The sequence below is a fragment of the Eptesicus fuscus genome, chromosome 17, assembly GCF_027574615.1.
Source record: "Eptesicus fuscus isolate TK198812 chromosome 17, DD_ASM_mEF_20220401, whole genome shotgun sequence".
Classification (NCBI taxonomy): Eukaryota; Metazoa; Chordata; class Mammalia; order Chiroptera; family Vespertilionidae; genus Eptesicus; species Eptesicus fuscus.
Window position 1 is genome coordinate 36,831,842 of NC_072489.1, and position 13,552 is coordinate 36,845,393.

At 37.7% G+C, this 13,552-nt stretch overlaps 1 protein-coding gene and 1 pseudogene across 1 annotated transcript in view; one reads left to right on the forward strand and one right to left on the reverse strand.

Annotated features, from left to right (window-relative positions):
- The window catches only part of BTAF1 (B-TFIID TATA-box binding protein associated factor 1), a 109,868-nt gene that overhangs the window by 30,883 nt on the left and 65,433 nt on the right, over positions 1-13,552 (forward strand). Inside the window, exons 5-8 of the mRNA XM_054728766.1 lie at positions 6,551-6,714; positions 8,779-8,915; positions 12,843-12,972; positions 13,235-13,303. Coding sequence (XP_054584741.1) covers positions 6,551-6,714; positions 8,779-8,915; positions 12,843-12,972; positions 13,235-13,303 — 500 coding nt within the window. The remainder of the gene's footprint in view (positions 1-6,550; positions 6,715-8,778; positions 8,916-12,842; positions 12,973-13,234; positions 13,304-13,552) is intronic.
- LOC129152079 (histone chaperone ASF1-like) lies at positions 3,498-4,952 on the reverse strand (annotated as a pseudogene).

Below are 13,552 nucleotides of genomic sequence, written 5' to 3' on the forward strand. Positions count from 1 at the left end.
GCCTTATTTCGCTTAGCATAATACTCTCCAGGTCCCTCCATGTTGTCTCAAAGGGTAAGAGATCCTTCTTTTTTACTGCTGGTTAGTATTACATGGTATAAATGTGCCACAGCTTTTTTATCCACTCATCTACTGATGGGCATTGGGCTGCTTCCAGATCTTAGCTATTATAAATTGTGCTGCTATGAACATAGGGGTGCATACATTTTTTCTGATTGGTGTTTCAGGTCTCTTAGGATATACTAGTATTTAATCAATGGGTCAAATGGCAGTTCCATGTTTAATTTTTTGAAGAAACTCCATACTGTTTTCCTTAATGTCTGCACCAGTCTGCATTCCCACCAGCAGTGTACTTGGGTACCCTTTTCTCCACATCCTCGCCAGCACTTGTCATTTGTTGATATGTTGATGGTAGCCATTTTGACAGGTGTGAGATGATACCTCTTTGTCGTTTTAATTTGCATCTCTCCTTTGCCCATTTTTAAGTGGAATATTGTTCTTTTATTACTGAGTTGTAAGATATATATTCTAGATACAAACCTTTTGTTTGATATATGATTTACTAACATCTTTTATTTTGTGGGTAGTATTTTCACTTTCATGATGGTATCCTTTGAAGCACAAAAGTTACTAATTTTGAACAAGTCCAGTTTATCTTTTTCCTCTCAAGCTTTTGATAGTGTCATATATAAGATACTGTCGCCAAATCTAAGCTCACTTACCCCTACATTTTCTTCTAAGAGTTTTATAGGTTTAGCCCTGACTATTAGGCATTTGATCCATTTTGAATTAATTTTTATGTGTTGTGGGGTTATGGGTCCAATTTAATTCTTTTGCATGTGGCTATCCTGTTGTCTCAACACCATTGTTGAAAAGAACTGTTCTTTCCCCCACTGAATTGTCTGGCACTCTTGTTGAAAATCAGTTGGTCATAGACAGTTTTATATCTGGATTCTCAACTCTATTCCATTGGTGTCTGTCCTTATGCCAATACCTCGTAGTCTTGTTTACTCTTGCTTTGTGGTAAGTTTTAAAACCAACAAGCATGAGCCTCCACTGTCCCCAAAACTGCCTGGTACTGGCACAAGAACAGACATATAGATCAATGGAATAGAATAGAGAACCCAGAAATCGACTCAAACCACCATGCTCAATTAATACTTGACAAAGCAGGCAAGAGCATACAATGGAGTCAAGACAGTCTCTTTAATAAATGGTGTTGGGAAAATTGGACAGATACATGCAAAAAAATTAAACTAGACCACCAACTTACATCATACACAAAAATAAACTCAAAATGGACAAAGGACTTACACATAAGATGGGAAACCATCAAAATATTAGAGGAATCCACAGGCAGCAAAATCTCAGACATATGCCAAAGCAATTTCTTCATTGATACAGCTCCTAGGGCAATGGAAACTAAAAAGAAAATAAACAAATGGGACTACAACAAAATAAAAAGCTTTTGTACAGCAAAAGAAACCATCAACAAAACAACAAGAAAGCCCACTGCATGGAAGGACATATTTGTCAATGTTATCACCGATAAGGGTTTAATCTCCTACATTTACAGGGAACTCATACAACTTAACAAAAGATAACCCAATTAAAAAATGGGCAACGGACTTAAAGAAAACATAAGGAAGGCCAAGAAAACATGCTCAAAGTCACTAATCATCCGAGAGATGCAAATCAAAATGACAATGCGGTACCATACCTGTCAGAATGGCTATCATCAACAAATCAACAAACGACAAGTACTGGTGAAGATGAGAAAAAGGAACCCTCATGCACTGCTGGTGGGAATGCAGACTGGTGCAGCCACTGTGGAGAACAGTATGGAGTTTCCTCAAAAAACTAAAATTGGAACTCCCATTTGACCCAGTGATCCCACTTCTAGGAATATATACCAAAAAACTAGAAACACCAAGCAAAAAGGATATGTGCACCCCTATGTTCATAGTAGCACAATTTACAATAGCTAAGATTTGGAAACAGCCTAAGTGCCCATCAGCAGATGAGTGGATTAGAAAACTGTGGTACATCTACACAATGGAATACTCCGCTGTGGTAAAAAGGAAGGAATTCTTACCATTGGCAACAGCATGGATGGAACTGGAGAGCATTATGCTAAGCGAAATAAGCCAGTCAGAGAAAGATTAATATCACATGATCTCACTCATTTGTGGAATATAATGAACAACATAAACTGATGAACAAAAACAGATCCAGAGACAGAGAAGCATCAATCAGACCATCAAACCTCAGAGGGAAGGTAGGGGAGGGTAGGGTAAGGGGGAGAGATCAACCAATGGACACAGACACCTGGGTTGAGGGCATGAGTGGGGAGGTGGGAGGCAATGGGGGGATGAGGACACATATGTAATACCTTAATAAAGAAAAAATTTTTTTTTAAAAAAGAAGCATGGGCCTTCAACTTTGTTCTTTTTTAGGATTGTTTTGGATATTCTGAGCCTTTTGGTTTTCTATGTGAATTTTAGAATCAGTTTTTCAATGTCTGCAAAAAAGCTAACTGATATTTATAGGAATTGTGTTGATTCTGTATATCAGTTTTGGAATTATAGTAATTCTACAGGATGTTTTTTAAACAAATTCTTGACAATGATCCATGAACATGGAATGTTCCTTAATTTCTTTCACCAATATTTTGTAGTTTTCAAAATATAAGTTTTAATTTTTGCTTTTGATGTTGTTGTAAGTAGAATTTTAGAAAATATATTTCTATTGATTTCTGAGAATAAAGGAGAGGGAGAGAAAGAAACATCAATGATGAGAGAGAATCATTGATCAGCTGCCTCATGCATGCCCCACACCAGGAACCGAGCCCTCAACCCGGGCATATGCCCTGACTGGGAATCGAATGGTGACCTCCTGGTTCATAGGTTGGAAGTTCAACCATGGAGCCATACCAGCTGGGCTAGAATTGTTTTCTTTTTTTTAAAATATATTTTATTGATTTTTTACAGAGAGGAAGGGAGAAGGATAGAGAGTTAGGAACATTGATGAGAGAGAAACACCAATCAGCTACCTCCTGCACACCTCCTACTGGGGATGTGCCCTCAACCAAGGTACATGCCCTTGATCGGAATTGAACCTGGGACCCTTCAGTCCGCAGGCTAACGCTCCATCCACTGAGCCAAACCAGCCAGGGCTAGAATTGTTTTCTTAATTTCATTTTTGAGTTGTTTGTTTCTTTAAATCTCCCCCCCTTCTTTTCTTTATTATTACTTTTTTTAGTATATATGTTTTAATCAGATTAGTTTCAGAACAAATAACAGATAAAAATTACTTTAAAATAGTTGTATTTATATTCTATGATTTGCTCAAATACTCGTTTTCTTATAAACATTCTACAGGATGTTTTTTAAACAAATTCTTCACATTGTATCTCAGTGACTATGACTTACGAAATTTTAGGGAAATAGTTTTGGGTGTTTTTATAGCTTAATTTGTACTAAAGAGATGGCAGGTGGTCACATGCAGTCCATGTGGGATTCTAACATGACATTTAGTGAGTTTTCTGACGTGGACGGACATCCCTTTGATGCTGAAGGTGTAATGCATCTTTTGAAAGAAGTGATTGTAGATTTGGATTATTGTTTTCTGCATCTTTCAGTTTTTCAGTTATCTTCTGAATTAATGTGGAATCTTGTGACTCTGGGATTCAATGCCAAAATGTTCCTTTGAAGCTTAGAAAAGACTAGTTTTACTGGTGGATTTTCCCTTAATTCTGTCTCGATAATATTCATTATTTACATAATAGCCAAATCTAATAAATTCTTGACCTCAATCGGTGCATGTAATTAGCACACTGTTACACACCTATCACTTCTGCATCTGGAATTAGTCCTGGATTAGGTACATCAGCCTAAAATACAAAAATATGCTTTCTCCTAAGAACAGGGCCCACTAAAACAGAGTCTACGACTTGATCGTATTTTTCACTTTCTGCAGAACCCATATAGATAATTTTCCATTCCAAGTCTTCAGACAGGTCCTCAATGTACTCGAAGGTGATCTTTTTTTATAGTTTCTGTTTCTCTGTTGAGGTATCCTATATTTTCATTATTGTGATAATATCTTCCTTTACATTGAGCATTGTTAAACTAGCAACTTAAAAATATAGTCATTGCCCTGTTCGATGTGGCTCAGTTAGTGAGAGTGTCGTCCCATACACTGAGAGGTGGAGGGTTCGATTTGAGTTCAGGCAGGGCACATACTCAGGTTGCAGATTTGATCCCTGGTCGGGACACGCACAGGAGGCAACTGGTCAAACTTACTTTCTCACATCGATGCTTCCCCCTCCTCCTTCCCTCCCACCCTCTCTCCCTCTCTCTCTCTCTCCATATTCCTCTCTCTAAAATCAATAAAAAGTGTCCTTGGGTGAGGAGGAAAAATCTTGCCCTCTAATTTCAACATCTGGGTTATCTCAGAGTTTGTCTTTTCTTTGGAGAATGGGTTACATTTTCTTGATTCTTTTTATGTCAGTTAATTTTGGATTGTATCCCTCACACATGCTGGAATCTGTTATAGTCTTCCAGAGTGTTTTGGTTGATTTGGTTTTTGTTTGCTTGTTAGTTTTAGCATGCATTTAATTTGGTGAAACTCAAATTACAGATTCCAACAGCTGAAATATCAGATCAAATTTTAGCTTTAGCTGGACTGTGTGGAGTCTGCCCTGTGTGTGCAAAGTTCAGAATTCAGCCAGAGATTTGGCTGAGTTTATACAGAATTTGCTCTTTCTCTCTGGCTCTCTACTTTCTGGGTTTTCTCTATCGTCCAGTAGCTGTAGTGACCCCTGACTCTCTTCTACTTTTTCAAGCCAGAGAGACTGGGTTTTTTATCCAGCTTTTAGCTGCCCCATACACCGTGTACTGGGTTTACCCTCAGGTTAAAAACTGCAAAATTGGGAGACTCACCCAGTGCATGCTCTTCTTCCAGGTATTGAGAATTCTCTAAAGTATATGCCTACTTTTGTACTCTTTCCAGTCAATGTCTTCAGGTATTTGTTTTTTCATATTTTGTCTAGAGCTTAAAATCTGTGGAGGGTTAGTCCAATAAGAACTTATTAGAAGCAAATCATTACAGTTTTTAAAATGTTAACATTTTTTCTAATTGTGTAGAGCCATATCTTGCAACTTAGCTATTTTTAAGCACAAAATTATATCCTATATAATAAAAGGGTAATATGCAAATCCACCAAACTGCAGAATGACCGGTTGCTATGACGTGCATTGACCACCAGGGGGCAGACACTCAAGCAGGAGCTTCCCCCTGGTGGTCAGCGTGCTCCCACAGGTATGGGGCAGGAGCCTCTCCCACCTCTGCAGCAGTGCTAAGGATGTCCCGACTGCTGGCCCATGGGGAGCGGGCCTAAACAGTCTATTGGACATAACCCAAGGGCTCCCAGACTGCGAAAGGGTGCAGGCAGGCTGAGGGACGGGCACCAGGCCTCTAGTTTTTAAAATAATACCTTTTGATCTGTTTTCCAGTGAAGTATTATAGGTTTTATTTGGGACATTTAAAATCTGTCTACTTTTATGCCTTATCTTTGTTATTAGGGGTATATCATCTCAGAATACATAAAAGCCTCACTTGGAATAAGCATGTATTTGTTGAGATCTTTTCTGTCAAATAAAACTAAATTTTTGTTTTGTTTCTTAGCTTGGTTAGATCTTTCAGAGAATGTACAAGGTGTAGCTATATTAAAATAAGATTATATTTTTCCATAGGAATAGATCTCATTTTATATATACTTGATAATTGACAGTAGGGCAATGGGGAAGTCTCAATGAAAAATATTTTCTAATGGTTAGGTAATAGAACTTATGACATTAAATTATCCACTATTAAAGACTGAGTATGGTTTGCTTATTGTCAGGAGGGGTGTTTTATTTTAATTTTTATTTAAAAAATATATTTTTATTGATTTCAGAAAGGAAGGAAGAGGGAGATTGAAACATCAATGATGAGAATCATTGATCGGTGCCTCCTTCTCGCCCCCTACTGGGGACCAAGCCCACAACCCAGGCATGTGCCCTTGGCCGGAATCGAACCTGGGACCCTTCAGTACCCAGGCCAACACTCTATCCACTGAGCCAAACCAGCCAGGGCAGTAGGGGTGTTTTAATAGTTAAAAATTTTTTTGTATTTTATTTTATTTTAAGTCAGTTTTATTTGAGCTTCTCTTTTCTTATATTAAAAAAAATTTTTTTAAAAAATATATATTCTTATTAATTTCAGAGAGGAAGGGAGAGGGAGAGATAGAAACATCAAAAATGAGAATCATTGATTGGCTGCCTCCTGCATGCCCCTTCTGGGGACCAAGCCTGCAACTTGGGCATTTGTCCTTGACCGGAATCGAACCCGGGACCCTTCAGTTCACAGGCTGATGATCTACCCACCGAGCCAAACCAGCTGGGCTTTTTTCTCTTCTTTTCTTTTGTATTTTAATAGAGTCTGATCTTCATGTATTAGAATACTTCTTAACTGATTTGGAGGAAATGTATTTCTTTTCTTTTTAAAGGTGAAGTGGATCCTAAAGAGAGGATAGCACGCCAACGAAAACTATTACAGAAAAAACTTGGCCTTAATATGGGAGAAGCCATTGGAATGAGTACTGAAGAACTCTTTAATGATGAAGATTTAGATTATACCCCAACTTCAGCAGCCTTTGTAAACAAACAACCTGTAGGTAAAACCTTTATTTGTTTGATTTTAAACAATAATACAAAGGGATGATTTCATTTTGCTATGCAGTTGCAATTTTTAAAAAATGCCGTCCTTAATTCTGTTCATTGCTGATGTCTTTATAAATTGGGTTTCTGGTGACAGATTTTAAAGAGATAGAAGTTCAACCTACCTTGTAGAGACTGGACTGTTAATGAGAGCTGTGGTGGACCTTTTGGAGCCTCTTATATTGAGAAATCCTAGTTGCACCAGTTGCTCTTTCCTTTGTTCTTTAGCAAAGGGAAAAAAAAGTAAATGTTTGAGAGAGTGGGATAGTAAGGGCTTTCATACTCAGATATGAATCTAAAATCTTTAGAGCTGTGATTCATTTTTTAATTTGAGAAAGTAACAAACATGATAAAAAGGACTTAAACATTTAAAAAGGATATACAATATGAAGTAAGTTTCTTTCCAATAATTGATAAATACCCATGTCTCCATGCCCCATAGGCAGACCTTTTTTAGTTATTTACGCATCCTTCCTGAAATGTTCTGTGTGTAGACAAGTATGTGTGCCCCTTTAAGCCATGTTTACCTTTACTGACTTCATGTAACTGAAATATCAATATATACAGATTGATCACATTCTTTTGTAATAGCCTCAGGCTATTTTGTTAGTGGCTCTACCATACTTTTGTTCTGTATTGCCCGTTTTCTCTCTGTTCTTCCAATTTTCAATAGATGCCTGTGCACTTCTTTTTTTTAATGCCACAGACTCATTATAAGCTGTGGCTTTCTCCTCAGAAAAATTAACATACAAGTGAAATACTACCTTTCAGGGGTTCAGTACCCTTTCCTCTTGCCCTTGCAATATTCTTTTAGGGTTCTGTGAGCCCTGTTAGTATTTCCTGCTTTGCAATCATAAAACCACCTTCTCATTCCCTTGGCCTTGCCCTTTACTTAAGTTGAGAATGGTCTATTTGCCTTTATAATAGTTGTCCTCTTAACCATTAGAATTTGTCAACTTTATATTTTTAGGGTTGGGGGTGTGTGATGATGAATTACCTTTGCAGACAAAGAACAATATTGCACATACTGGAAGGGAAAAGGAAAAAAGTATAAAGAGGCAGAAAATATAATGACAACCAATAAAGAGTGGAAAGAAATGAGGTACAAAATGGGGTAAATAAAAAAGAAAATAGAATTAAACAAAGAACAAAAGTGTAGTACTGTGATCACAGTGTGGTAATTGGGCATGGTGTAAGAAAATGAATGGGCAGGTATATTAGAGAAAATGGTCAATATACAGAATAGTTGGACATGGGATGGGTAACTGCCACTTTATGGTTTGAAGGATCCAAGTTTGGTTGTAGTGGACCTTTGGGAGGAGTTACTGCTGCATTAGCTCATTACTGCTGCATTGCCTTATATGTGCACCAATGGTCCCTGAGTCAAGACTGTAGCATGGCATCCATACAGTCGCCTTAATTGGTTGTAGAAGGGTAAATTTCCTTTGAATCGTAATCAGTTAATGGCAGAAAGGATCTTTAGGCTTGGGCTCAAAGCAGTTCTAACTTCATAGCCTTTATAATGTCTAACATGAATGGAGAAGAGATAAAAAAAACAGTAGGCAGTGAGTGCTTTAGAAGAAGGGTGCTAATTGGGGTAAGTTGACTGTAGGATGCTGGACCAATCACTTCTGGCTATAATTAAAAAAATTTTTTTCAGCAGATGATAATTATCAGTTTCTTTCATTGACATTCTTTATTCTTACAATTTTTGATTGGTATTATGGTTATTTTGAAATCTCATGTCTTTTTTGTGGGTTAGGATCATACATTTGTGTCAGATCCATGACATAAGAAAAATTAAGAAACATGAGCATCTGTTGGGATTTGGAAGAACAGGGAAGAAGAGAGTGAAATTATGGTACAGCCATACAGTGGAGTCGCATGAATCTCTCAAAAAAGAAAGTGATCAATTTGTATATAGTGAAATTTATAGACTTACTCCTCTTTTGGGGCAGAGACTATGGATATTTATTTTGACTTCTTAAGTTCAAACTCTGTTCTTTTATTCTTTTAGACTCTCCAGGCAGCTGAACTTATTGACTCAGAATTTCGAGCAGGAATGAGCAATAGACAAAAGAATAAAGCTAAAAGAATGGCCAAGTTATTTGCAAAACAGAGATCCAGGGATGCAGTGGAAACTAATGAGAAGAGGTAGAAATCTTTTTCTGCTATTTATTTAAAATAGTACTGCTATATAGCTTAAATCTGTGTCTGCTTGATCTATAAAACATTTTGCTGCCGAAACCGGTTTGGCTCAGTGGATAGAGTGTCGGTCTGCGGACTGAAGGGTCCCAGGTTCGATTCCGGTCAAGGGCATGTACATTGGTTGCGGGCACATCCCCGGTTGGGGGTGTGCAGGAGGCAGCTGGTCGATGTTTCTAGCTCTCTGTCCCTCTCCTTTCCTCTCTGTAAAAAGTCAATAAAATATATTTTTAAAAAAACCCAAACAAACAAAAAAAAAAACATTTTGCTGACATTGTCTCTAGCTGTGGAGTACCATTTGGATTGTCTTGCTGAACTGTCAGAGAATATTTACTATTATAGGGACTAAGACAACTCCCAGAAAAAGCTGCATGCAGATGTTTTCCTTACTAATTATGTACTCTGAATGAGGGCTGAAGGTCTTCAAAGGGGAGCACATTTCAGGCAGAGGCAACAGTGTAAATGCCTTAATCATGGAGTATTCAAGAAATAGAAAGAAGGGCCATATAGCCAGGATGAGTGGATGGAAATGAGAGTAGTAAAGAGTGAAGTCAGAAAGATGATGGTGTAAGGGCCACAAGTTAAGAATAGTGCATTAGTAAAATGAGAACTATTATTGTATTCCATTACCTGTTTCTTAGGCTGATGGCTAAACCAAATAACAGTTAATAAGTAAGGCTTGTTTACCTAACTTGTTATAGGAAAGAACTCTGTGGTTAAACTCATGGGCCTCACATTCTTTTTTTTTCTCTCTCTCATGTTATTAATGAGTCATTAAAAGTGGTATCTGTGCATGGGTTGGAGCAGCATTTCTCAAAGGGTGGTATAAAAGAACCCTCTTCAGAAGCACTTGAGGGACTTGTTAAAATGCAGGATCTTGGGCCCCATTCAGCTCTATTATATCACAACTTTTAGTGGTATTAAAGAAGTGCTTGAGTAAATGATGAATTAAACATGAGAGCCTATAAAAATAAGTGTTTGTTGAAGATGGCAATCTTTTGACATTTTCCCCACCTATATAAAGCTAAAAAGTAAGTGTTTACAGTGTTTATTTAAAAGCTAGGCACAGTAGAAGACAAATAATAAACATCTAGTTGGTATAAATTTTTATATGAGATTATTTTATTTTTAAGTATAGAATCTTTATTGCTTGTAGCTAACAAGATTTTTTTAAGTTAACAGTTCATTAGGAATTTATGGTAACTAGTAATTGTTTCGACTGGCTTTTATTTATATAAGCACTTTTATCCAAATATTTGAATATTGGAAATATTAGATCTTATTTCTCAGATTTGTGATTCATTCATTCCACGAATATTTACTGAATATCTTCTCTGTGCCAGATACTGTACTAGGCACTCAACATACAGTAGTGAATAAAATAGATAAAAGATTTCTGTTTTTTTGGAGCTTACATTCTAGAGCAGGGGTCTGGCTCTGCCTTGGCAACCACAGGCGGGACTTGAAATTCAAATAAATCTAGGAACTTTTTTCATAGCAACATAAATTTATATTAAGTGAATTATGTTAAGCAAATTATGTCATAACTATCTGAATGGCCCCTGGCAAATAAAAAAGGTTCCCCACCCTTGTGCTAGAGGGAAAGATGTGAAACAAGATAAATAAATAAATCACATGTTAATGATAAGGATTAAGAAGGAAAAAAGAGACAAAGTAAGGAACATGTGAAATATTTTGGGGTAGAAAATCTAAAATTTAAATGGACCAATCAAGGAAGGATTCACAGAGTTACCTTTTCGGGTTCTGAAAGAATCCTCACTTCTTTCCACATAGAAGGAATAGCAAGGGCAAATGCCTGGAAGTAGAAATGTGCCTAACTAGTTCAAGGACTATAAGGTGACCAATGTGGCTAGATTGGAGAGAATTAGAGTAAAAACAATAAGGAGTGAGATTAGAAAGGCTCAAATTTCATTCATCATCTTATAGAAAATACTAGAGGCCCGGTGCATGAAATTCGTGCATGGGAAAGGGGTGTCCCTCAGCACAGCCTGCACATTCTCCAATCTGGGACCCCTCGAAGGATGTCTGACTGCCTGTTTAGGCACGATCCCAGTCAGACATCCCTCTCACAATCCAGGACTGCTGGCTCCCAACTGCTCGCCTGCCTGCCTTCCTAATTGCCCCTAACCGCTTCTGCCTGCCAGCCTAATCACCCCCTAACCACTACCCTGCCAGCCTGATTGATGCCTAACTGCTCCCCTGCCAGCCTGTTTGCCCCTAACTGCCCTCCCCTGCAGGCCTGGGTCCCCCCCAACTTCCCTGCTCTGCCGGCCTGGTCACCCCTAACTGCCCTCCCCTGCTGGCCTGATCGCCCACAACTGCCCTTCCTTGCAGGCCTGGTCCCTCCCAACTGCCTTCCCCTGCTAGCCATCTTGTGGTGGCCATCTTGTGTCCACAGGGGGCAAGATCTTTGACCACATGGGGGCACCCATCTCGTGTGTTGGAGTGATGGTCAATTTGTATATTATTCTTTTATTAGATAGGATTAGATAGGATAGAGGCCTGGTGCACGGGTGGGGGCCAGCTGGTTTTCCCTGAAGAGTGTCCCAGATCAGGGTAGGGGTTCCCTTGGGGTATGGGGCAGCCTGGGCGAGGGGCCTGTGGTGGTTTGCAGGCTGGCCACACCCCCTGGTGACCCAAGCGGAGGCCCTGGTATCTGGGATTTATTTATCTTCTACAATTGCAACTTTGCAGCCTGGAGTGGAGCCAAGCCTTCTGCTTGCTCTGTGGCCGTAGCCATTTCTGTTGGGATTTATTTATCTTCTATAATTGAAACTTTGTAGCCTTAAGCAGAGGCCTGGGCCTGCCAGGGTGTGCAGAAAGCTTGGCTTCCTCCATGGCCAGGGAAACCCAAACCTCCCTCTTGCTCTCTCCATGGCCGAAGCCATGTTGGGTTAATTTGCATACTCGCTCCTGATTGGCTTGTGGGCGTGGCTTGTGGGTGTAGCAGAGTGATGGTTAACTTGCATATTACTCTTTATTAGATAGGCTATTTGGCCAAACAAATTACACTATTAAGATGGGGGCAACATTTATAGAAAATGATGCTGTATATACCTTGACGGTGCTAATTTGTTCCTTTCCATTAATTCAGAATAGTTTTACTTGTCTTCTCCTTTGTAATATTTTGTTATGAAGCCAGCCTCAATATTTTTGGTCCTTTAGTCATAAAATAACATTCCTCATATTTTCTGGAAACATTTTTATTGATCAGTTGTCTCATCTCTATGTTTTTCAAGAACTAATAAAATTATAGTGTGTTACTCAATATATTACTTTTCTCCTGGGTACAGAAGCCTAAAAAAGTTATGCTGGGCCAGATTTAGGTTGTTAGACCAAGGGAGTTTGAGAGGAACTGGTTCTAGAGAGGCAGAAAACAAAGACTTGTTAAATTTGAGAACCAGTTTGAAAATAAGAATTCATTGACTATTTTATGTTCATCAATAAGGATATATTTTTGCTTAAAAAATTTAAGTGGTTAATTAAAAAAATTTTTTTATTGATTTCAGAGAGGAAGGGAGAGGGAGAGATAGAAACTTCAATGATGAGAGAGGATGACTGATCGGCTGCCTTCTGCTTGCCCCCACCGGGGATCAAACCTGAAATCCAGGCATGTGCCCTGACCAGGAATCGAACCGTGACCTTCTAGTTCATAGGTCGATGCTCAACCACTGAGCCATACTGACTCAGTGGTTAAGTGGTTAATTTTAATTATTTGATATATGAAATTATAAATAAATCATAAGAATATGCCAAAACATTTGTTCAAATGATGGGTTTTCTTACATTTATTGTGATTCACATCCTTATTCATGTTTCAAACAGTGACTTTATTTATTTATTTATTTTTTTAAGCAATGACAGCACTGATGGAGAGCCAGAAGAAAAGAGACGAAAAATATCAAATGTTGTTATTAATCAGTCTGCAAATGATTCCAAAGTCTTGATTGATAATGTTCCAGATAGTTCTTCCTTAATTGAAGAGGTACTATTGAATGCCCTAAAGTGTCCTTTGAAATTGTTTATAATTTTTTTCATACTAATGTGTCTGTAGATAGTATTTAATAATCTGTCAATTGAAATAAATTATATTAAAAATCTTTAATAGAAATTTTAATTATTTAAGCATGTTAAGACCTGACTGTTATTATTATATCTCTACGTAAATACACTTTATTAAATTACTTAAGTTATTAGCATAAAATAGACCTTTTGATTTAGTAGTAATATTGTGTTTTTTTATTTAGACAAATGAATGGCCTTTGGAAAGCTTTTGTGAAGAACTTTGCAATGACCTTTTTAATCCCTCCTGGGAGGTATGATTTCTTTCTTTCTCTTTTTTTTTTTTTTTAACCTATTGTTTTTATTTATTATCTTGGTATTATTTTTTTTTAATTGAATTTATTGGGATGACATTGGTTAATAAAATTATATAGGTTTCAGGTATACACTTCTATAATACATCATCTACATATTGTATTGTGTATTATGAATTTCTATCTTAGGACTGCTTCACTGTGTCCCATAGATTTTTGGGTTGTTGTGTTCTCATTTTAATTTATTTC